General features: G+C 42.8%; 1 protein-coding gene across 5 annotated transcripts in view; it reads right to left on the bottom strand.

Annotated features, from left to right (window-relative positions):
* Positions 1–4,428: 4,428 nt before the first annotated feature.
* Positions 4,429–26,008, bottom strand: part of DPP6 (dipeptidyl peptidase like 6) — a 554,044-nt gene continuing 532,464 nt past the window's right edge. For all 5 annotated transcript variants that reach the window (XM_040548017.1, XM_040548019.1, XM_040548016.1 and 2 more), the window contains exons 17-26: positions 20,260–20,307; positions 15,652–15,750; positions 13,176–13,245; positions 10,971–11,165; positions 10,231–10,285; positions 9,384–9,489; positions 8,841–8,899; positions 7,196–7,268; positions 7,023–7,096; positions 4,429–5,397 (exon numbers count right to left, since the gene is read on the bottom strand). In XM_040548017.1, coding sequence (XP_040403951.1) covers positions 5,251–5,397; positions 7,023–7,096; positions 7,196–7,268; positions 8,841–8,899; positions 9,384–9,489; positions 10,231–10,285; positions 10,971–11,165; positions 13,176–13,245; positions 15,652–15,750; positions 20,260–20,307 — 926 coding nt within the window. In that variant the 3' untranslated portion in view covers positions 4,429–5,250. The remainder of the gene's footprint in view (positions 5,398–7,022; positions 7,097–7,195; positions 7,269–8,840; positions 8,900–9,383; positions 9,490–10,230; positions 10,286–10,970; positions 11,166–13,175; positions 13,246–15,651; positions 15,751–20,259; positions 20,308–26,008) is intronic.

Genomic DNA, 26,008 nt, shown 5'->3' with positions numbered 1-26,008 from the left:
AATGACACGTCAGCACAAATGACTGGGAATGCTTGGCACAGGCTACATTTCAGGGTGCTGACAACTGCTGTTCCAAGGGCCTGGATGTCTTTTCAGGTGAGGATGAGAGCATTTACATCAGCTCATTGAAAGAGTTCTTTGTTCCTTTAAAATGACCCAAAAGGTACATTTACATGAAGGGAAGAAGGGGGGGAGGAAGGGAGGAAGGAAGAAGGGGGGAAGGAAGGAAGGAAGGAAGGGAAGAAGGAAAGGAAGAAGGAAAGAAGGAAAGAAGGAAAGGAAGAAGGAAAGAAGGAAAGAAGGAAAGAAGGAAAGAAAGAAAAAAAAGAAAGAAAAAAAGAAAAAGAAAGAAAGAAAGAAAGAAAGAAAGAAAGAAAGAAAAGAGAAAGAAAGCGAAAGAGAAAGCAAGAGAGAAAGAAAGAAAAGAGAAAGAAAGAAGGAAGGAAGGAAGGAGGAAGGAAGGAAGGAAGGAAGGAAGGAAGGAAGGAAGGAAGGAAGGAAGGAAAGACAAAAATAAAACTGGAAGAAAACCCTGCTATTCCACAGGAATACTGGAGCACGGTTTGCTTTTGTGCTTTCCTGGGGCACAGTTACACCTGTATTTGCCTTTTTCTTTTCTTCTTTCCTGGTCATGGAAATGGACATTTTGATTAAAGCTATTGTCCCAGCGAGGAGGCAGAACGTGGCTTCATTTAATATCTGGATTTTAATGAATGTCTCAAAGCAATTAAAAAGAAAAGAAGAAAAAGAAAGGAAAAAAATCAATCTTACAAAGGATTTCTGACTCTTCCCTTTCACTTCAGTCGGCAACACAACTGTGGCAGCAGAAATTGTTGTTTACAGAGGCCATTGATTATTGTGGACAAATAAAGGACTCAAGACTGCACTGGCTGCTGAATGGCTATTTTCTATCCCTGGAGACTGTATTGCTGTAATTACAGCTAGTAATTAAAGGGTTACTGGCTTGATAAGAATGGGTATCAGTGTAGCAGTGGCTGGGGATGGGGAGGCAGCCGGCCCCTGCCTGAGCCCCCACAGAGCACCCATGTCCCTGGGCCCCCCACTCCTTCAGCTGTGCTTGAAAAGCCAGTCATGCTCTCAGATTGTTACTACTGCAGAAACAAGCTGCAGACATCTGCTGGATTTTTGGACTTGTTTGGGGAATGAAAACTACAGTTCTTATATAAAGAATCAAGTCCTGCACTGGGATTCGTTAAGAACAGGCTCAGTGTCACCCCGAGCTTGTGGCACTGAGGCGGCCGAAGCTTTCCCCTTGCCAATGCTTTGCAAAGATGTTGGCTGCTGCTCCCAGAGAGCAGTCATCACTTACCCAGTTTTCCTGCACTGCAAACCAGAATTAAGGGGAAGGTGCCAAAAAGCAGTGAAGGCCAAAGCTGTTTCCCTGTTTCCAGACACCCTCCCTCAGCTCTTCCCTTCAGGGTGCTGCCAGGGCCATCAGCACGTGGACATCAGGTCTTGTGTCACCATGGAGGTGAGCTCCTGGCCCCTGCTGTAGGTGAGTGGTGATGTCCTGCTCAGGGCTACACAAAACTGAGGGATTTTTCCACCAGCAGAGATGCAAGTCCGCTGTCTGTTAGTGTCCCTTCCTTCCTCTGCCCAGCAGAGGACCGAGCACCAAGCAAAGGATGCTGGCCAAGCATGTATTCACCATTAGAATAAAGAATTGGACTGGACTGTGACTTACTGGGAGGGTTCACCAAGCTGCTTGATATTTGTCTCTGCCTGGTCTCCAAGGGGGTGTTGGGTTTGCTTTCAGACCATAACCACACTGAAGGGGGAGAAGACAGAAAGGTGAAGTGGGAAGAGGATTCAGGTCTTAGCAAGTGCCCTGAGCTCTGCTGGGAGCCTCAGCTCTGGAGCCTGAGTAGGGAGAGCAAAATGCAAACAGGCAAGTAGCTGACTCAGGAAGAGGCAATGATTAACGAATCAGCAACTGGGATATTGTGCTTTTTTTCTGTTATGTTCTCTATTTTTTTTCCCTTTTCCTATTCTCTTGCAAATAGAAAACAGATAAGAAGTCCCTGGTAGAAAGAACACCAAAGGGAGTGGGCATTTACCCAGGGCAAGCACTGTCCCTTTGGTCTCCTCCACTGAACACCCATTTCTCCCCACTGCTAACCACCCTCCAGTGGTCTTCCAGTGAGCATCCCATGTATCCTTTCCTCCTCACTCATGTTTTTCCTTCCTAACCTTCAGAGATGAGGCTTTCACTTGGTGTGAACTCATGGGCAGAGAGCTTGGATGGGTTTATTTGCTCCATGCCTGAACCCACAGACAATTACAAACATGGCTGGCTGCCTGGCTTTGCTAATTAGCTGCCAGCAATGCCTCATTTTTCCCTCTGTGGTTTTCTCCTGAATTAGTAGGGCACTGCTCATTAGCTCTCTCCCACTTTGGGATGCTACAGTTGAATATTATGGCATCCAAAAATGCCAGTTAGCTGAGGGTACGAGCTTGATATGTTTGGACAACTAAAAAAAAATATTAGTTACATTTAGGTAATTAAGCAAAATAGCAGCGAAGCTGTTTTGTACTAGTGCAAGCTGCCTGCCCTGTACCACTGCTAAAGTTTCTACTTTCCGTCTGTTCTGATAACAAATATTAAATGTCTGCAATTGTTTCTTGGCTTTTCTGTGCAATATGTTTTTCCTCCTGTGAATCTGGTTCAGTCAAGGTGGTATCAGCTAGCAGGCCAGCACCCCGGACACTGAAGGGATGCAGCAAGTCAGCATGGTGGAAAGCATCCTTTTCACCTTTGTGCCTCCGAGTGGCTACTTCAGGGCATGACCTTGCAACGTGATTTAGTGTTTTAGGGCTGAAAGGAAAGGCCCTTACTTGTCCCCCAGCTCCTTCCGGGATAGTCACTCCTGTCCCTGCAGCCAGTGGAGAAAAATGGGCATGCAAAAAAGCTGTGGTTCATCCCATTGACATGTTTTCCTAAAAGCATGATGGTGACACCACTGACCAGGCTACGGGCAGAGTAAACTTTGCTGACTATTTATTCATAAGAGCTTGTTTTCATTAAGCTCATCTACATCCTGGAGTTTGGGTTCGGTTCAGCAAGGGACAGCACGTCCAGCACCTCAACATTTACTTAAGTATTTAATGCTAAATAACAGAAGCAGCAACCAGGGTGGTAAAATAATGTTTTATTCCATGAATGAACAAACACTACCATGCCACATCCTAAAGTTCTTTCTACAAAAAGATTGTGGACAGAGCAGATTTTTACATTTCTCAGGTCAAGTTCGTTTCAGGCTTTTGAGCCTGGTTAGTGTAGCAAAATCTGGAAACGCAGCATTCTTGTTGTCTATTTGGCATTTTGCCGGATAAAGCAGATTTATACTGTAGTTCTTGTTCACACAATGTCATTGCACTGTAAATTAAAGAAGATAATCAAAACCAAACCAGGTCATTTTTGTGGTTTATCAGTATATATATATTTTTTTATGATGGTCAAAGTACAACCAACATTCAAAGCTTAAAATAATGGTAATAAAAAAGACACACTAAAGAACACAATGGAAACATCATCATTGCTGTCAGGATGTGAGTTTACCCACAGTACTATGTAAAAAGTAGAAACCGGCATTGACATTCAAGCTGTCAAAACAAGAAAAGTAATTACATTAATTGTTATATTTCCGAGCTAGTACTTCTAAAGAGCCCTGATCAGCAAAGAAGTGTTATCGCATGCATGCTGAACACAAGACTAATATTGGATTGGGGACATGACAAATAACTGACTTACATTCCTTTATATACAACAAAATGAAATATACAGTATTAATACTGGCTGTACATTTGGTCAGAATATTTTACAAGGAGCGACACTAGCCAAAATTCTTATGATGCAGGAAAGTGGAAGTGAATGAATGTTGGGTTTCGTTCTGAGAGCTGAAATATTCTCACAAGAAGTTTTAAAATTTGCTTTACACAGAAAATATTCCTTTTTTTTTTTTTTTTTTTTTTTTTTTTTTTTTAAATCTTGTATGCTTAGCAAACCTCGTGTGAGCAGAAGAGATAACCAAACATGTTTGGAATGTGCTAATCACTGACCTGGAATAAAACTAAGCCACAGACAGCATGTGCAATAAATCTGTGCATATTGGTTCTGTTTAAATGGCTTTATGAGATGATCTGCTGAGTGTCTGGTACAAATTCCTCCTACCAAAGCCTAATCTAGACTTTTCCCAACAGGCTGCCAACTAATTGTTCCAAAACCCCCCAAAATAAAAAAAGGCTGTTACATTTTCTGTAGTATTGTAAAAATGTCTCAATGTCAAGCTGATTCAGGCTATTTATGTGCATATTCTTCAAGGCTGCCAAAGAAAATGCTCGATCTTGCAAGTAAAGGCTGTGCTGGGAAAACGAGGGTGAGATTTTTCTTTGCTTTAGTCTAATAGCTTTTTCAGTGGCTGGTTACCCTGACCCTCATTGCCTCTTTAGAACCCAAAGGTCTAAATTGAGTTGGTTAATTCAGAGTATGTTTTTTTTCCCCATCCAGAACAATCTGAGAAGCTAATAAGGTAAGCAAGAGACCTAATGAAAACAGAAGTAAAAGTTATACAAAATTAAGAAATAATTACAGGAAGGTAAACATCAGCGTAACTATAGTGATACTTTGTACAATTGAATTTGTATGTCCTGTAGCAATGACAAACCTTCTGAACATGGGAAAGAGCAGGCAAGTACGCATGAATCAGTATCCTTTAAGATAATTGTGCTGTAAATTTTCCGTGTATTAGGTTAGATTTTATTTTATTTTTTCTGACACAGTGTGGTGCTAACTATAGTAACTTAATGTGGATGATGGATTTCACTGCTACTGCTTGATTGCTTGAATGCAAAGGGACATCAAATCTTCCAGTCCTCAAAGCGGTTTCTTGGGGTGGTTCTTCAAGTCCAATGTCTTGCCACTTTCACGGTAGAAGTCACTTTGTGGCAAACAAAGAGGAAAAAAGAAAGGAAGAAAAAAATAAAAAAAAAAAGAAAAAGAAAAAGAAGATGTTGGTTTTGATGGATTTATTTCAGACAGCAGTTTCTGCTGAGTTCACCATGCTTAATGTTCTTCCATTTAGGAAGGAGTTGCTGTCAAGTAAAGCAGATGAGCTGCTTTCAGTTTTCTTTAAATACATGCTAACAACATAACATCTCTTTCTTCAGGAAAATGATCCAGTTGCATATTGTTAGAGAGATCTGCCTTGTGCTTAGCACGGACACGTAGGGTTAATCGTCGTCCTCCTCCTCTTTCAGGGGGGCTATCGGGAGTTTGTCCTGAACTTGGAAACATGTCACAAAGAAGTTGATAATGGAGTTGTACAAATGCTGCTGTAATGCTTCATTGCTGAAGTAATGGCTTTCATCCGGGTAAATCTGCAAAGAAACAAGGAAATGCATACTGTTACAGGCTTAAAATCTCGGGACCGATCACTTGTATCTACAACTCAACTTGGCCTGCAAACCTGCTGCTCATCCCTGGCACCACGTGTCTTCCTATGGATGTGCACCAGATCCAGGTTAATTCAGGCACTGCAGTGCTTTGAGTGCAGACTTGCATCAAAAGAATTTTTTTTTGAGGGTTTTCCATTTAATTCCATTATGAACAAGTTCAAGCTAAGCAGAATCAAACCACCTTACAAAAGTAACAGTGCTTGCTCTGGTGCTTATGAAGACTTGAAAAAATCAGTGCAAATCTGTGGAGAGACAAGGATCTGGGCTTTGCTGACAAAAATGGTTGTTTTTAAAAGCAATGTCATTAAGTAAAAAGTTGAAATAAAGCTTGCTGGAAAAATGTTTAAGTAGAAAAAATGTGGAAACTCGAAATAGTTTAAACACAACATTCTATTCTAATGAAACAGGTAACTTCTGCACGTGCTGAAGGAAAGCAAAATAGGGTCATCTTTAGTTGTTTAGACCAGGATATTGAATGGAGGAAAATGCTTTTCTTGGGCTGGATCCTTGCCGGTAGGACTGAGGTGTCTCACTACTGCTCCGAGTACCTCAATACCTTTCATCCCTGCCCATGGCAGGGGGGTTGGAACTAGGTGACCTTTAAGGTCCCTTCCAACCTAAGCCGTTCTATGATTCTATGATACATGATGTAGATGTCTTGGCCCTCTATTCACTCCTCACCTAGCCCTCAAGGGGTGCCTAGCCCATCGGTGCCTTCAAGTTCCAAAGCACCAATGCTTCTGCACTGGGAAATGTGCACGGGCCCCTCGCTCCTCTCAGGTCCCACCAAATCCATGCCATGTTTGTTCCTGAGCCCTGGTGCCCATGCTCCATCTTACCTGCCTTTGGAGCCCGATGGAGTGAGTACACCTATACATGAAGCTCTGCAGAAGTGCAGCCAGAGGGAGCTGGTATTCAGTAAATCAAGTGTTAGTAGGCTTGAGCATTGCAATGCAACCAACTCTACTGTGAGCTGTGGTCCCTGGCATGGTCGAGCCTGGGCTGGGTGCACTCTCCTGGCTGTGGCTCAGGAGGTGGCAGAGGACAGGGACCATCCCCGCCATCTGTAGATTGGCTTGTTTTGGAAGCTGAGCCTTCAATGGCATAGGCAGTTCAGCAAATCAGACTGGTAATTCTGCAGAAAGAGAGGCTTTCCAGACCAGTATATGTTGTTCGGGGATGTCAGATTTGAGCGACATTTCTCCTTAACTTTTTCTGGTTGATTTAATTTAGTTCCCTTTTTATCTGTAATTCGTCCTGAATTCAGCCTGTTGTTCCCACTGAAAGTTAACAGGCATTGATTCCTTAGAGATACATCTTTCAAAACCTAATTGACTCTAATTTAATAACTGTTCAACAACTGCCCAAACCAAAACAGTTGTATCAAGTAAGCACACGAATCCATCGGAACACATTACATGCTAAATCTATTTCTACTGGCAGGCTGTATTTGCAAGTGGATTTTCAAAGCTTGCTTCATAACAGCAGTTTGAGTTCAGATGGGGAAATAACTGTTTAAGTATGAAAAAAGGAAACACATACTGTACCTGCAAGCTGTAATTAGCCTTTGCCCTAATTAGGTGTGTGATAAGGTCGGCAGTATGCTGAAAATGGATTTTTTCTGTAAAAAGAGATTAGAATCATTAAAGAGGCAAATTTAATTAAGAAAAATCAAAGCCATCCCAAATATATAATGAGTGCAAATGATAGGCTAACTTACCATCAGCAGTAGCATGAATGATCAAAAATGTCTGTTCCTTCAGTAATGAGACTCTGTGTGCTAATTTCGTGATCTGTGAAGGTAAAGGTTGCATTAAGATTAAAACTCTTGCAAGAAATTAGCAATTTATATGGGAGAAATAGGAGCACTTAATTCCCTTTGATACTCGATCACAAGGATAACAAGCAGGCACCAGCACAGCACATTCTCTCGGCCACTTGAAGAATCATTCTAGAAGTAAAATAGACCCCCACTGCTCCTTCCAGGCTCAGCAACAGCAGCAGGAAGAGGTCAGAGACCCTCATCTGTTCTGAAGCTTTAATGTTCACCAAAAGCCTGAACTGCAGAACACGTGGAAAGAGTCAAAGTGAATTTCCAGTGAATACGAAGCACTGACAAAAAGGATGCCCAAGTGCATGTGCCTAAGAGTTCGTCAGCGAGCCGCAGTGACTTTGGTATCCTTTGAAAGATAGCCTTGATGAGCTTAGACAGACCAAGGAAGGATCTGATGCTAAACTCAAGTGTCCACTGCTGAGAACAATTTTGCCCCCAACCATCTCTCAATTGTACAGGGGAAATACAAATCTGAGTGACTGCAAATACTACACTCTGTATGGACTTAGCAAGTGTTTGCAAATTTTTCAAGGGCAGACTCTGGTCTTCCTGATACCCTTAGACTTAATTAATGGGTTCTCTCATCCTCTGATTGTTGTGCATAATATTTACGTTTTTTGACTGTGTATGACCATGTCTTGTGCTCTGTTCTCCCCCCATATGGCTCCTTGCTTTCTGCTCCCCCGGTAGTATCCTGCCACAGGACAATACTGGTTTCCTGGAGTCTACATCAGGTCTGGACTTATGTGGCCTTCAAAAAGTTCATGTGAGGTCCACAGGATAGGAGCAGTTCTTGCTCCCTAAGCAATTCATGGTCCAATTGCAGCATGCAGAAGAGGTGAATCAGATAGGGGCCATGCCTGGGGCGCTGCACTGCTCTGTGAAATGCTCAGGTGATGTTCCTAGCAGTTAATCTCAAGTCAACCCAAAATACCACTATTAGCTAAGGCCAACTTCTCGATGCACAAAGAGCAAGTGGCAATTCAAAGTTCTCATTTCTCGAATGTTTTCACTTGTTTTCACTGCTCCTGACCTGCCTTCAAATTTCTAAAAGGACAAAAAAGAATTTACCATGATCTGGAGATCATGCAAAAAGCCTCCACTTCAGGGACACAGGAGGCTCTGTGACTTCTCCTTAAGAAAATGGGTCTAAAATTACACTTCAGCAGGAATCAAATTGTCAAAACCATTGGGATGAACTTGAATGGAGGTTGTGACATTGTGGCCACTTGGGCACATCTGAGTTACTCAGGCTCTGTTCTTTCAGTCAGTAAGACTGGAATATCTATATTTACCCAATTGAGAGAGGTGAACGTGAAGGTTAATCAATAAAAAATTGTATCCATTATTACTAGCAAGACAACAAAAACAGTAATGGGGCTTAACGATACCTCTCTGCCTTTTAAATAAAGGGAGTTTTACTAGGGAGTCCGTTGCGCATCCATGTTCCCTCCACAGAACAGAACACATGGAGGAAGAGTTAAAATCCCGTTCACATTTTCTCAGGGAAATGTATTGTCCATGCAGTTACCTCATATGCTCTGTTATCAATCCCGTGCAAGCCCAAGTATCTTTCAGAAAATGCTGAAGCTAGAAAAGAAATAAAGAAAACACCTGTCAGTCACTGGTGCACCAGGACACTGGTGCTTCTGAATCAAACAATGCAGATGCTAATAAAGCATTTAATTTGTGGCATAGATTTAATGACATAGGACATATTTCTAAAAGCTCTAAAAATGCAGGAGGAATAGGTGTTCCTGGGAGAAGGGAGCACTATGTGCATGGGGAGTTAACGGGTAGAGAAAGCACAGGGTGGGTGGGGAGCTCCCATGGATGGCAAGGAGGAGCTCCCACAAATGGATGGGTGAGGCAAGGAGGAGACAGTTCAAGGCATGGGTAGAGGTTGGTGACAGTGGTTGGAGAGTTAAAAGGGTTTATAGCTTTACAGCTAGTCCTAAGGAGACACACAGTGCAAAAACCAGGCAGGATCTTGGGAAAGAAAGAGAAGGTAACTGGTCAAGGTAGAGTGGGCACACCATCTGCGGTCAGAGAAGGGCTCTGGGATGGTGCTTACCATATAATTTGAAGTCTGTCAGTGGGGAAAGAGCAGCTCCGCAGGCAAAGACTTGGTTCTCTTCCCCAGCTGGAAGCATGTAAGCGCTCAGGTAGCCGCCGTAGTCCTGGAACACAAACAGGGCAGGGACATCAGCAGCCAGGAGTCTGAAGTCAGGTGGGCTGCATGCTTCTTTTCAACCCACTTTCTGACCATAGGTCTGCTCAGATGTATTACCTCTCCAAAATATCATCTCAGCATTTCGTTATTTAAAATGGACATCACAATTTAGGCATCTGCCATCAGTCTGTTAACAATTCCCCGCAGAGATGCCGCTGTACGTGCAGCTCTCATCACCCACTCTAAGCCTGTATCTCCCACAATAAACAATTTCTACTCACAGTCCCATTCTCATTTCAAATCGTGTGTACTTTGCAATTGCTGTTTCCCAGCCGGGCGCACTCTGGGGTGTGAATCAGCCTCAGAAATCAATATTGTTGTTGTACATTTGTACAACACAAGCTAGATCTGCCCACACTCCCATAGGCCTTAAGGGACGAGATGAAAATGAAATGAAAATTTGCAAGGGGAAAAAAATAATTAATTATTTGACAGTGCTTTCCTGGCAAATAGTTGTTTTCTGCACTTAGAAGTTAATTAAAAAAAAAATAAAAAAAAATTGATGAATACATTGATAAAATGACAGCTTTCATCACCAGCATCTCCGGGCAAGAAGCAGTCTATCTCAAAAATAAATAATAATAACAAAAAGTCACCGCTGACACATTCAATAAATCAGGATTTAGCTCGGCTGCTTAACCACATCAGCCAGCCCAAAGAGCGCAGAAGAACAACAGGAAAATGTTACCTTCCCAAACACGCCAACTCGCATTTTGTCAATATAATGCTCCTTCAGCATTGTCCTAGAATATAAGAGATAAGAAACTATGGATTAAAAACAGTTTTCCCTTACATACAGCAAAAGTAGTGATTTAAAGATTTTTATTGGCTTGAACTTGGGGTGGCCTTGGAAAAAAAATGGTGCAGACAGCGTAAATTCCTGCTGCTGCACGCTGCTCCCACGTGAGCCTCGGTTCAATTTAATCTTATGACCTGTTGTGCTGGAGTTGACCAAGCAATGGCAACAAATAACCTGCCCTACTGCTGAAAGCCATAATAAAACTGCTGCTGTTACACTACGATGGTAGTGTTCTTAGCGTGATTATGCTCAGAGTATATCTAAAAATATGACGGGACTCGCTATTTAGGGTTTTGCAGTATTTTTTTTTAATGTTATGAAAAGTGTGAAGGTTTAAAGATTATTTTATTTTTTTCCAACTGGCAGCCCAGAAAAAAATTAATCCAGGAGCTGATATTCCAGCTTACTTGTGACTGTACAGAGCTAAAAATAAATGGGCTTTGAGCACGTGATGCAGATAGGTGTGCACTAATTTAGCTCTTTAAGGGTTGTTCTCCCCCGTCTGTGCTGCTGGCATGGGCTCCCTCTCCCACGTGCCATCGCTTGGTCACCGATGGAAGCAGAACTAATGGGAGCCTTGGGTTAATTGCTAGCTATGAATTAAGTTATTCAAGAGCAGTGTCATTCACCGGACAGCTTCCAGCTGGTCCTTCTCTTCCAAAAGGCCCAGCCTCCTCTTAACCTCGTGCAAGAGCTTAGTGCCTTGGAAGCCACTTCCACGGCCGTCGAACTTGAGCACGATGGCATTGTGCGAGCTGACCATCACGCTCTCCCACGTCACCTCGAACCTCTCCGTCACGATCTGGCTGCCAGGCGTCCCGTCCCTGAAACACAGACAGGCATTAAGCAAAGGGGCAGAGCTCCAAGGAGCAAAAGCTCTTCCCGTGGGCTCGCGGGGTTGGGCAGTGCAGGGTTCGGGTAGGGGAGAGCAGCCTCTGTGACAGCGAGGTGCAGGGGGCCGGTGGGGTGGGCTGAGGCTCGAGGCTGGGGTGGAGGCCGTGGGGGGAGGTTTCTGAGCTTTGAACACACCGAACAAGTACACCGCTAACTGGGCAAGACTCCCGCGAGTGATCCAGGGCAGCGATGCTCTGGAGTTTTCCCTGTTTACAGCTCTGGTTTAGGTATTTCTCTACCATCCCCAATTATGGGGTGTTTCTGGTGGGGGGGTTTGCTGTGAGCAGCCTGGCTTGGGGCACTGCCAAAATGTGTTGGATGAAGCCTGCAGACATCAATTCTTTCCTTCATTGGCAAGTGTTTGGGTTTCATTTACCACCCCCATTCACCCAGCCCAGCCCTTCCCTCTCCTGTGGGCTTCTCGAGAGTGGCTGTAGATGGGGCTGTCGCTCATGTCTGTCCTCGTATGGAGGCAAGTGCAGAGGGTAAGAGCACTTCTACAAGTGGTAAAAAATGCTCAGGTTGCCCCCAGATTGGTGGGTAAGGGGAATATGAGGGCAAGACTCCCTCCTCACCCTTCTGCTCAGAGCCTGATCCTGCACAAGGGAACTGCTTCAAGAGATATCGACCCCACTTTAGCCAGAGAGCTCAGAAAAAACATGAGATGATGATGATGAGAAGTTATATCTCAGGACTGCGATTACTGTAGAGCTGTTGGTGCTCCCACACACTTCTTGTTCTTTTTGGGGGGTTCTTGGGGACATCAGACAAGCTGTTGCAGGTTTTTAATGTGCATGTGACTTCAGTAATTTGCATTTATTCAGGCGAGACCCGTGCGCATTCAGCTTCAGAGGCAGCCTAATCAAGTGCTGTTAGCTTGATGAGTACCAATCTTCCTCAAGCACTTGTATAATGAAGTACATTTTCTCTGCAGTAATTCTGTGATGTAACGATGTGCTTATTGCGGTGGTTTTGTCCTTCATCGAGGGAAGCTCAGGGTGCTGTTCAGGCGTTCATCCGACGTTTTCCCTCCTACGTGGGGCTTCTCTGCTGCCAGGTGTCCCCTGGCAGGGAGCGAGAGATGCGGTGGGATGCAGCGGGCCAGGGAAGTTCCTCCAAGGTCAGTCAATTGCCACACGGGGTTTCTTTCCAAATTGCCATAAAAACCTCAGTTCTGCATAATATTATTGCTAAATGTTGCATAAAGAGGTACCCATCTGCTATAATCACCAGGAGGAAATCCTACCTGCCTAATATAAATGTTAAAATCACGGAGATCTTCAAAGGCACCAGGGAGGAAAGCAGGATGCTCCTCCTTGTGTCCTGGGAGACCTAGCTCCTGCTGTGGATGGGGAAAAACTGGAGCTGTTTACTGAAATCCTTTTGTTAAATATGGAGAGAAGGAATCAGGGCAGAGCTTCTCCTGGATCAGATCCCTGGTGCTGGATCTCCTGCTGGCCCAGGTCGAGCACTCCCAACCCTTCTCGAAGAAGGTGCTGCAGCCTTGTACTGAACTGGCTGCTCAGCAGCACAGAGCTAGGTGCATCCACCTAACCGGCTTAGTGCCTGTGCACCAGGACAGAAGGTCAATGGTTTTATTCTTTTATTCCTCCCCCTCCCATTTCTGACACCAAAATAATTGAATTGTGAGTGTATGTGCAACAGCTGCACGAAATCCTACAATGTGCTCTGTAGGATTTGATTAGGGCACCCTCCAGGGAACAGAAACACTTGGCCCAAACACAGGAGAGAAGGATCCTGTATCCAACTTTGCCCATCTCTGATGTGAGACATTGGGTAGGGACCAATGTGATGGACTAAGGTGCTAAACAGGCTCACACTCACTGTACAAAACATATCTTAAAAGGCTCTGGTCATGTTTGAAGCTTCCACACTGCCCTAATAATGTGAACAGAAACAAAAGAAGAGCAAAAACTTACACAACCAAAAGCAAGGGATAGTGCGCTGTGTCTGAAAAGGTTGCTGGCTTTAGGATCTGCATTGGCAATTCTAGGCAAAAACAAAAACAAAAACAAAAACAAAAAAAAACAACAACAAATGACAGCATGCCTTTAAGTGTAGGAAAGCTGACATAACGATAATACATATTTCTGGTGTTTTGGCTGCTTATGAACAGGAACAAAACGGCATTTCATCAGACGTGCTGGTAAATAACACCTTCAGAGAACAGATGTTGTCAATGAAAAGACTCATATTATAGTAGCCAAGGTGACAAGAAATGTAAATCGAGAGTAGAGAGTGTGCTGCTCAGTCATGCATCACTTTTACAGCATTCAATTAACATCTGGCAATAGCTATAATTTCCCTTTTTGGCAGCTGGATGAGTGACACAGCCAGAAATCAATATTTCAGGACACCAGAGGAGGGGGAAAATAGGCAAGGAAGATGATAGTTTAAGATCCAATTAAGTGTGGCGGGTGGGGGAGAGAATAGGATTTTATTTTTATTTTCTGTTGTGGTGTGAAGACAGGTAAGGAAACATGTATTTTAATCCTAGTTTTTAGGAGGCTTAACTATGCTATGAAACAGGAGGTAAACGTACTGGAGCCCGGATAGCTGGGCTGGTACTGAACCAACCAACGTTAGTGGGAGATGCCCGAGGTCCGTGTGGCATGGTGACACTCACCAAAGCTTCCTTTAACTGCTTTTGAGGGCCTCGTATCGACAGATGAACACGCTCCCTTACGAATGCCTTCCACATTAACGAGAGCACATTTATTTTTAAAATGTTAACTACAATCCAGATTAGCAAAGGCCCAGCAATTAAATCGGTATTAGGAGCATTTTCAACAGATTAATACACAGATTAGCCGTGTGGTTTAAGTGGTTTGCTTTGCAATCATTGTCTGACACTCTGACTAATTAGTTATTCCATCTGAATGCTAATGGGCTGCAAATTGGATCAATGGCCCAGGGACAGCCAAAAAGGCCATCGCTTGACTTTAAATATAAATAAGCATCACAGGCAGCGTTCCCAAGGCTGATCAGCCCACGGCTGTGAAGACACAGGGCGGACACAAGAGCAGCCATGCTGCTACATCCTGCTGGTATTTATTACACATGCATGCATATTTGGTTAAATGAGCAGAATCCAGCTTCAATGATACCTGCAGGTAAGAAATTTAGCATCAGTCGGAGTCATTCATTTAACATCAGTTGGAGTCACCTGCCACTATCACTACGAGTCGGCTCACGGATGGGATAGGCATCGCCTTTCAACAGGCTCCTCCACATCCTTCTCCTGCCCATAAAGCCTGGAAGTGCGTCTGCTCTCGTTATTTTATGCACTGGGTTTCTGTTCCTAATGCCAATGTGGCAAGTAGAACATTTTTGGAGCCATTATTATCTTTTTTCAAATGGTAACTCAGCCTTTCTGAGCCTTTGCTCCACTCTTTTATCCTGGTAATAGTCGAAATTAATATTGTGACCATCAGTCACGCCTCACTGCCTTGCTTTCACTGTGCCCTGTCTGAGAGGTGTGCTGCTTTTTGGCATGGGAAATATTATGGGTCATCTGAACCCGGGTTCCTCAGCTGTTTGTTTTTAGAATTACCACCAGCCACACAAACTGGGATTTTGGGGAGCCATTGCACAACCTTGAATATGTGGATTTTCCATGTAGGATATCTGCTTACAGAAAGAGTAGATGATTTTTAGGTTGTTTTAGGTGCAGTTACAGGCAGAAAATGCTTATGGTTTGTCTGTTTGCCACTAGGTTTTCTTTCCCTCTGTCCTCTTTGGCATACAGATACACGGGGAATAGTTATGCAAATGGAACAAACAATGCACCAGCTGCTGATATAAACTGCTCCGGGTTTCTGCCTTCTCTACTCCAGATGAAATGTCTCTTGGCTTTTGTTGTAAAGCTGTTTTTTTTCCAACCCTATCAAATGATATAGCTTTCTCAAAGACTCCTGAATGACTTCGACAGGCAGTCATGTTCATTCACTGCAGTTCAGTATTGTATACTGCAAGGCAGTCACAGCTGTAGCCAGCAAGCACATACAGTAATTCCACTTCACACCCATCTTAAATAATAAACCAGTCCAGCTAAGGCGAATGCCCTGAACAATGGGGGCACCACACCGTGTCATTTCCCAAAGTGGATTTTCCTGTATAAAGAAAACTTTTAAAGAAAAGGAAAAAAAAAAAAAAAACCACCACCCAACCCTATTATTTTGCCTTTCTTCAGCTGCATTCTCTTCAAATCCTGTCTCAGTAATAACTTCCTTATGTAGCACCTCCTAAGAGAGTGCTTTGCAAACCGTGTGAGTTTATTGAGAGCCAAAGTAATTTTTCCTCCTGCCAGTCTGGGCAAGATGACTGTATCATTTCACAGCAATAGTAGTTAAAAAGAAAAAGAAAAAAATAAGAAAGAGGAAAAATGCTACTTACTGTAATCATCTATCTTGATTTCCATGTATTCTACTTTAGGCATTTGCCTGTCATTTACTGTCAGCTGCACATTTTCATTTACTTCCAGCTCAAAAATTTCTGAAAGAAGAAGGACAAGATCACAAAAACTTCCGGCACTGTTTGTGAAAGTGCATGTTAGCATTTTATAGCCACCTTAATAACTGTAACACAAGTTTCCTAATCGAAAATTTCCTTCTAGTTATATCCTCCTCACAAACATCTAATTTAGCAAAATCTTTGAAATCTGTTCCAGATTCTGGAATGAAAAAGAGCTGTATTCCCTGAAATCAGTGGCATTAAATGGATTTACAACAGATGGGAATGCGACCATCTGTGTTGAGCCAGGGTTACAGACAGACATCTACCTGCCATGTAAATCTAGAGGTCAAAGGTTAGAGGTACTCGAGTCTGTGGCCAAGATACACACAATAAATAGGGAAAGGGAGGAGACTTTAGAGTGCTTCAGGACAGGGTTGTGGTGCTATGCATGAGCAAGTCCATGGGAAGGAAATCCATAGGCAGAAATGAGGGAAGAGAGACTATAAAATGCTGCAATGTAGGGTTTGGGAGCAGTCTTGGTTTTCAGGCTGTTTCAACAATTGTTTTTTTGCTCGTGTCTCTTATCCAAGGGCTCTCTGGGACTGAAGTAAAGAGTTCCTTCCTTCTTCCCAAGACTTAACCTTTATGACCCACATCTTGGCCACATGCTGCACCCTCTGAGCATCTTCTAGCTATAGCAGCCACCTCCAGCAACAGACAGAACAAGTCCTTCCCAGTTGGTAAGGAAAGGGCCCACCTTGCGGAGACATTTCAGGCTGTAAGTCCTAGGTGGTGGGAAATATCTCCTGGTGAAGGTGAGGCTCTGGGCCCCATGGAGAGGGATTCAGGCATGGGATGATCCTGGCTTTGGATCATGGTCCTGGGAGCCCCTTGCAGGGCTGTTCCCCATGGCATCAGGCTGGGTTTGAACCAGGGGGGTTCAAAGCATCATTTCTGCAGTGTGAACCCAAGGAGGGCTTCACACCAAATTATGTGTTTCATTGACCATAACTTCCCCTTAGAAACACACCAACTAATAGATGTGTAATCCTAACTCTTCCAATAATACCCAGGGTACCTGATAAACATGCTCTCATTGCCCATCTCTGCTGAAAAGGCAGGCACACCACAAAAACCTGCCCTTCCCATTAGCACGTTTTCCACGTCTTTCAGCAAGAGTCAATCGGTTCCCTGCCTATTCACCCTGCTTCTGAAAAGCCTGGCTCATCCCTATTGAAATCACAACCTCCACAAAAGTGCCAGAGCAACAGCCTATTACGTTTAGTTAAATATTAAGATTCTCATTTAATTACGGCACACACAAGTAGCTTTATCAGCAGAAAGGGGCCTGCCACGTAAGGGAATTTAGTCAAGCCGTTTTATTTGTTCATATAATTGCATCCTCAGAAAGCCAGGAAGACTATGGAGGAAATAAAAGATTGGCGTATCTCCTAAAGGACTTTCTTTTCTGCTTGAGGACCACAGGGAGCTTGAGTCTGCGGAGTACAAATGGTCATTGCTTAATTAAATGTAAGCACACTATAATATTCAGTGCAACTCACTATTATCAGATTATTGCAGAATACAGAGGCAAACTCCCTGTATAGGGTAATGGGCTCACATTAAATAAGCAAATCCAGTAACATGCAACTGTCAGTTGCCCTTTATTCAAAAGCAAAAGAATGAGGTGAAAAAAAAAAGGACGCAAGAGAAATGCTAATTATATGCAGCAAATCATGAATTTCAGCAGGGGTTGCGTTCTGTGCATGACTAGACTGAGCTCTCTATGTAATAAATACCACACATCTGTCAAAATAAAACTAGTCTCGGTATGCCTTATGTTACCTTTTCCAGGCTTTCATTCTCTTTTTGTTTTTTACAGTATCCACCCTTTTTTCACCCATTTGTAAAGCTATACAGAAGCCTGTGACAAAGTTCATGAGAGCACTGTCTTCTACGTGCTGTTACAGCCAGGCATCTCCGTATCTATTGTAAAATTATTGTGTTTAAGGGGAAAAAACAGAAAGACCAAAATGAGTGGAGAGGAGGAAGACATGGCAGCAGGAGGGACTGCATGTTTTGGACTTGCACGGGTGAAATCAGCTCCTGTAAGAACCCAGACTCAGGAATGATGGGTATGGCATTAGTCAGCCTTTCAGTCCCACTGATCTTGGTGGTGCCGTTTGTACAGGTAGCAACAAACTAGAAAGTCTACTTTACGATAAAGAAGCTTACTTGGAAGGTCCCCCTATCTTGAAAATAATCGTCTGCATCCTCTGACAGAAAAAAAAAAAAGTAAGAAAAACTTAATGATGGCCAAGCAGTATTGGATGAATGACTTCTGAATGGCCCACAAGGCACAAAGGTTGCGTCAGAGGTAGTGAGTCAGTCATTAGCAAGGAGCTTGCATGGTTGCAAGACAGAACTCAGAAATCCTGCTGCTATGTCCCTGTACAGAGACTGAGATATGAGCAGCCACCCGTGTAGAGATTAAAACATTAGGAGTTTGCAATTTGCTTTCAGTGTTACTTAAAAAAGCAATTTTTGTATTTTTGTTGACTAGAACAACTACACGTGCCAATTTATGCTATTTATAGCAGAAGCAGTTTCAGAAGGGACTAAAACTGTGAAAATAATAATAATCCCTTCACACTTGGCTCTGCCTCTGTTCTGGTGCTTTCCCCTGGGGGGCTCTGGGTACAGGGGCACTTTGAGCTGTCCCCTGCCCCACTCCCACCAGCTGCAATAACACAAACAAACCCTGGCTCCACACTCAGCTCTTCTGTGGCACTTTGACCCTTAAATTGCAGACCAGAGGGGAAACTGAGGCACAAGGAAATCGATCCCAGTCACCTAATAAGCAAGGTGATGGCAGATAGTCTAAGCCACCGTCCTGTGCTGCTTTGCTTCGGCAGCAGAGATGCCTGTTGCCTCCCCCACAGGACAGTCCAGCAGCATACTGCTTTAACTTGACTCGTTCCAGGACGCTGCTAATTTCTGTGCATGCCTTTCTCTGCAAAGGAACTTTAATTTGAACAAATTAAAGTTAAATGTGCAAAACTGTGTCAGATGCTGTTGACACTACATGGAACACTATTGAGCATTTCTATTTTAACAGTAAGAATACATGTATGCTGCAAATCTGATTTTAAAATTGATTTTAAAAAATCAATCAGAATTTGGGATTGGATTCTATACATCCTGTTTACAAGCCAAACTTTTCTAGGTGGGGTAAGGGCTTGAAATGGATGTTGCCAACAGGAATTGAGAAATCAAGCACTAACATGATGCACAGAAACTGTGTAAAGCAGGGTGGATCTTATGCTTTTTTTCCTACATGTTCTGGTGTCACAGGAGTCTTTTTTTGATGCTTCCCACCTTCAGTAGGGAATGAATCAGCTCAGCATTTCACAGAAAACTTTTATTTGGGAGTGAAATTCCCTGGCTTGCTCTGCTCCTTTGCAGATATAGCAGCAGGGCGTTGCTGTAAATCCAGCTAAGCTAAACTGATACCTGATAAACAGATATGGCCACGTACCGAGCAGCTAGAATAAAGCTGTTGCTTATTATTTCCATTACAGCAGTGCCTGCAAGCCCTAATTGCAGGTTAATGCTGGGTTAAATGTTACATTAAAATGACAGGAAAGAGTTTCCTACTGAAATGACAGGGGCAGACAAATGGTGGTTTCAGGTGAGATTCAGTCCCACCTCCTCCTATGAAGTCTCTGAAGGTCACGAGAGACCTGTCTATCTGGGTGTCCCTGTTATGCTGATTTTGGGTAAAAATGGACCTTTCTGACTAATTTGTATTGCTACAGGCATGAAGGAGGAACCCCAGCACCCTCGTGGTTCTCTGGCTTTTGCAGGGAGTCCAAGCCAGTCTGGCAAAGGCTGTACAAGGATTTTGGGGCAGAAACCTGTATTTGGAATAAATCCATCTTCACACTTGTATAGGTGAGAATCACGAGCATAAAAAAGCATTTCCAAATAAATAAGTGCCACAACACCCATGATCAGAGAAGAAACCTGTCAGGGGTACTGCAAGTTGAGGGGCTCACTCCTGTTCATTCTTTCCCTCAGTCTGGTAATTCATATCAGGGTGACTTTTCAAAATCAGAGATTAAACTAAATATTTCTTAATTTTGAGGAGAAAATGAAAGAAAAATTGTGAAAGACTGACAAAAAGAAGAGAGAGACCTGGACTGTATATTTTGAGAAGCTGATAACAAATGACACCCACAAATCACCATCTTTGTATGCCTAACGGCAAGATGTTGTGGTTCTAATATTTTAAGAACAACTTTTTCTACAGAAGCATTTCAGAGACACACAACTACATCCACAGGAATCCAAATAGACAATTTAAACTGCAGCTTGGGAGAGCCCATAGCTTGAAACTGGGCTCTGACTGCCTCTGACTTGCAGAAGACTTGCATTTAGGCAGAGTCCAGGCTCCCCCTGATGCAAATTTACCAAAGAGCAGCTACACCTCAGTGTCCTGCCCTGCTACTTTTCTCTGAAAAATACAAAGCACAAGCCCATTCTTACTCTGTGTGTCGGTTGTGTTGTGAACAGTCACCATCGGAACCCGGGGACCTTGAAAAGAAGAAGAAAACAGCGCAGTTAAATAACTACCGACGTGCATACATCCCCACGTGAACCTGGTTTTGAATTCCACACAGCTGAAGCCTCCCGAGATTTGCTTTCCATGCAAGAGTAATCTAAAAACCAAATCACCCAGGTATTAGAAAGATTCCATGAATAAATGACAGTGCTGTAGACTTGAAGATGTGAGGTTTCAGAGCCCTTTCCCAACGGACCACTAAATGCATCTTTCCCTAATTTGTAAACATTATAATTAGCACAAACACAATTAAATCACTTGCTTTTTAAATTATTCTAATGACACACAAACATCACAGCACAAAGCATTTACATTTTTATATGCCACAGATAACTGTTGCCGTTTTGTAAGCATTTTTTTTTTAACGAATTAAACACCAGTTCGGCTCTTACACTGAAAAAGACCACATATGCTGTCTGAAAAATGCAGCATTTGGGTACTGAAATCATTTAGTATGATAAAAAGAGGATTATCATTACTATGCAATGCACATGGATGAACAACAGAATTCATTGTCATGGGATGCAACAGATTTTAGGATGCTGTAGTCTTTAGCACAGACTGCTGTAGGATGCTATAGTCTTTAGCACAGTAGCCTGGATTCAAATTCCAGTTCAGAAAGTCATCAAGTGGCTGACTGTTAGACAAATGGGATGATAGCCAAGATTAGGTTAATTTTGTAGCTGCTCAGTTTTTTTTTTTTTTTTCAACAGTCAGCTGCCAATTGCTCTTAAAGACAACATGCTGGGCCAAAAGGACCTTTGGTCTGACCCTGCACAACTACTCTTAGGTTACTACCACACCTGCTCATAGCTTTTCCAATGGGTCTGTACTGCTCAGAAAGGTGGAAGGCACACCTCAATGATTATGACGATAACCTCAGAGATAGTGGTTATCTGATTTTCTTTCCCTTCCTCCAAAAACATGATACAAAGGCTGTACGGGGCTGGCTGACATGTGGTGGGAAACTCATCCCTATGCCCAGCAGACGCCAACAGCTGGAACATCTGCCACTGCACATCCTCGTGGCAGGACTCCTCTTGTACCTCCTGTCTGCATTTTGGGGTCAGTCTGGCTTTGTGACGAAGGATGGCAGAATCTGGAGCTGGCTGTACAAAGGCTCCTGGAGGAAAGGTTGTTGCAAATGGTGGTCCCTACTTTCTAGGGGCTCTGGCAGTCTGGTGGTCTGGGGAACCCTGCAGCTGGACTGGGCTGAATATCACAAAGAAAAGGTCTTTTCTGTGCTTCAAAATTAAGACAGTTTAAAGAGGACTGATACTCATTGGGATTCCAACTCCCTTGGGTCCTTCAGCCTACAAACCAGGCACGATGCACCAGGCATCTGGGTACAGCTGGCTGACCAAAACCTCCTGCAATGCTGTAACCGAGTGTGTGCCTGCAGTCCGGTGTAAATCCAACAAAAATGTCAGCCAGGCACATCACACACTCAGTAAGTGATATCAGTTATCAAGAGCAAGGAAGTCTTCAGGGTGGTATGATTATGTCAATGGCTACCAAGAAACCACATCTCACTGCATACAGCCAGGAGTGTTTAATGTAGACTTTGCCTGTATAGAAAAGAGGCAGATTAAGTTTTATTTATTAGTAAGCTGACTAACATGGCAGGCCTGACTTTGGTTTCTAGCTGTTGAGAATTTTCTTCAGATTCTTGTATTTACATCACCTTCTTACAATTGCAGCCAAGTCAGTATAAATCACAGAGAAAAACTGTGAGTGCCTAAATCACCAAGATTTAGCTGAATTTACCATTGCACTGCTGATATACATTGATATGTTGACCATATTTATATATAAATCTGCCCTGCTCTTTTCCCTGTAGTCCCAGAAACCAGCCTGCTGGAAATGCAACAAACTTAATAAACAATTCATCATGGGCATGATAAAATCATCACTGAAAATAAAAGAAAACCTCCCAAACATCTTCATCAGAGCTACCGCAGTCCTTTAATTAACACAAAAATGCCTAAAAAAAAGAGAGGGATAAAGAGAGAAATATAATTCTTTTATTTTCTAATGTATTTTTTTTTCTTGTTAGCACTGGGAAAACTGTGAGAAACTAATAATAAAAAAAAAGCCAATGTGCAGTTTAGAAAACTTCATGTATTATATATTGTGCTTAGTTAGTCTCTCATTACCCCACTGTCATCTCCTAAGATTAATATTTTAAAGTGAGGTCCCCCACAAAGATATTCATTTTGAAACAATATCAATACCAAATCAAAATATTTTTAAATATACATAAATATCCTTGAAAAAGTAGACTTTAGAGTTGCTCAGATTTTATTTTTCAACAAATGAGGAAAAATGATACAGACAAATGTAGATTGTAATCATTAGGTTTATGTCAGTTTAGCCTTGTGAGCAGGTTGAAGGTCATTGAGAATTTTATTTTTTTTGGACTGACGTAAACTCCTAATTTCAATGCCAATTTTTAAACTAAACCATCCTAGTTACTTGCCATACTGTGCCTTTTGGTGCACAAACACCAAAAAGTCTTATAACACATGCATGTTGAGTGCCTAAAGCCTGACACGGAAAGAACAGAACTCTTGAAATTAGGGAGTGTATATTCATTAGCTGCCTCCCGTACTTTATTTTTAAAAACTATAACGGTGTGACAGTCCCATTACACGTGCCATCTGGTAAGTGCCATCCACTGTCATTTGCAGATCCGAGAGTGGAACCTAGTCTGGTCGATGGGAGGCTCGGAGCTGACAGAAGTGGTGTGAGGCCACCCCCTGCACTGCCGTTCCTCTCTCCTGAGCCCTTCCAAACTGCCCTGATGGGGACTTCTGAGCCCTGGCACATCCTGCTGCCTCTGGTCCCTCATCCTGCTACTTCTGATGAGTACTTGTGCCCACTTATCACCCTTGGTAACTTGGTGGTGATTTCTTTGCCCCTTGCTTCTCGGTGCCTTGGGGCTTTGTCCCCGTACTCCCTCTCCATGTCATGTTGGTGTTTCCACCACCTTGGCTCCAGCTTTGCATCAACCTGCTCCAGCAGCTCAACAGCCACCTTAACACTGCTGCTTTATTCTTACCCTTAGAGAAAGGACCAAAACTGTTGATGGGAAAGCTTCCATGTGTATAGATATACTCTATACCTCCCCAGACAGATGCAGAGTTAATAATGCTGCATAAAAGTCTCCTCATGGGAATTTTCAGTTTTCAACTAGTATAGCTAAAAATTTGTCTCTATCATAAAGGCTTTGCCTTTAAAAATGTTACTCTCATTATCCATGCTTGAAGTAAATTAAGCCATAGCACTGTAGTGACAAGGGCAAATGTATCATCAAGGAGGTACTACCTGCTTTCCCAAAGTGCGCATGAAGTCAGTGCTTCCATAATTTTACAAGAAAAAGCATTGCCCACAGATAAGCATCAATTTTTAAACAGTTTTCACTATTATTTTCAAGAAGGTTCTGCTTAAACATTATCAGAAATAAGCAGCTCCGTAGATATCTAGGTAGCAAGGCATAGATTTCCAGAATAAAAACTGAAGGTCATATAGAAAATATTCACAAGACATTGTTTCTGTAACACTTGTAAGAGAGTATCCCAAAATATTTCTGATATTTTCATGGACTAAACAACACAGGGAATTATATCAGCTACAACTTCACAAAGAAAGTAGTCATTATGAAAAGAATGTTATGTAAAACTGAAAAAAAAAAAAAAAAAAAGAAAAGTAATCACAACTATATGTGTTAAAAAATGGGAAAAAAAGAGGAATTGTCTTATTCTCTTCATTCATATTCCCAAAGGCTTCAATGTGGCAGATAATTTCAGACCAGAAGCTAAATTCACAGTGTGTAAACAATGAAAATTCAAATACTCTCTGCCAGTGCCACCAGCATATCTCTTAAGCACTGATGAATGATTTAAAAGAGCAGCTGCAAGCGATGGGAGCTGAGAGGGTCTGGCTCTGCACAAGTGAGATAATTGGCAACAGCCATCTCTGTGTACAGATTCCAGATCTCTTTATTTGCTAATCCATGAATTATTTATACGTGCTGCATAAAGTTCATATGTTGGGGTGATAATATCATCCTAATAAATAAAGACATGGGGAGTTCTGTGAGCCACTGCTTATAATTAAAATATTTTCCCATTTACAATATTTTCCAGTCTGCGCTACAGACAGATGTTCGTGCTGTTTGCTTTGGCAACCTTGTTGACACAAACATCAAACAGATTTGTGCTGCTATTCGCCCTCCCCAAGGCATTTAATTTTTTAATCTAATCTTTACCTCCTCAAATGTAACTTGTCTTGTAAAATAATCAATACTGTCTAGTTGTCAGGCAACACGCAGAACTGCACAAGCCACCTCGATGGTACCGCTCGTGTCTGCCCCATCTCTTACTGGTAATAGATTTCATGCTTGCTTTGCATACAGCAGAAATAAAGCTGCTTGCGCTGAGATGGCTTCAGTTAGCTGTGTCTAGACGGCAAGTGAGCAAGAGGTTAATTACATTGCACAAAATAGCTCTGATGAGTTCTTCAAAAGATTGCTCGAGTGAATAAGTGTGGTCAGGACCAGGGTCTGTTCCATGGGATTTTGAGGCACTTGCAAATAGCGGTGTGGGAAGCTGGAAGGACACTAAACAGCTCCAGCCCACTGTCCCTTCTGTGGTCATTGGAAGACAGAAGGACACGGGACCTCCAGCTCTGAGAAAACTTCCCCTTGCTTCTTCAGGCAATAGTGTGTTATAAAAATATTGATAAATGTCCTCTAAATATATTTTCCCTGAGGCAATTGCTACTGGTGCCTAACTCTTCCAAGAGAAGCTGCCCTCTTAATTCAAACTCTGCTGGCTATCACTTCAATTTACACCTTTTCGGTTTTGTGCCAAAAAGCTGTTTTCTACTAACCATGAGTGTTCCTTCTGCGGTCAGAACAGTCACGTCTCCCCAAAGCCCTCATCCAGCCAGGTGAATGAGATTGTTTTAGCTCCCTTTTGTAAGACAAATTCTCTTTTCCTCTTATCCTTTATTGCAAGAGTGTTTCACTCTCAGTTCATCCTTCCTAAACAGAAATGACCGGGACTCTATCCCCTGCTGTAGAAGATGCCTTAACTGGTCCTTATACAACAAAATGGCCACTTGCCCAGTTCTACAGAAAATTGCTTGCCTGATCCATGCCAAAAGTGCATTTTCCTTCTCCATGGCCACAGCTGGTAGGCGGTTTGCAGACACCCAGTGGTGAGCACTGCGTGCCCAGACACCCACCCGCTCTTCAGAGCTTCAAACGTACGAGACAAATTCTTGCCCTTGGTCACCGCATGCTGAATCTTGCTCTTTGTGCTATTAATTTCCCCATTCTAGGCCTGCAAGATGGTCAGCTTCTCCAGTGTTTCTCTCTGCCTTCTGATGATGCTTATCAGCTTTGCGGCCTTCACAAATTTCATTAGCTGAGTCCAGCTTTGGGTTCCCAGGCTGTCATGGAAAAATCTAAGTAAGGTCATTCCCAAGACCAGCTCCTAATGAACCCTGCTGCTGATCCCCAATTAGCCTTGTATTTCTCTTCATCATAATCTACTGCCTTTTTTCATTTAGCCAATCCTTAACCTTCCCTTACAGTTCTCAAGCTAATCCTCGCCCTCTCCCTCTTAATTAATATCATCCAATGAGGCATCACATCCAGGGGGATGA

The sequence above is a fragment of the Cygnus olor genome, chromosome 2 (genome assembly GCF_009769625.2).
Source record: "Cygnus olor isolate bCygOlo1 chromosome 2, bCygOlo1.pri.v2, whole genome shotgun sequence".
NCBI classification, from domain to species: domain Eukaryota; kingdom Metazoa; phylum Chordata; class Aves; order Anseriformes; family Anatidae; genus Cygnus; species Cygnus olor.
This window is presented reverse-complemented; position numbering and strand designations above follow the sequence as displayed.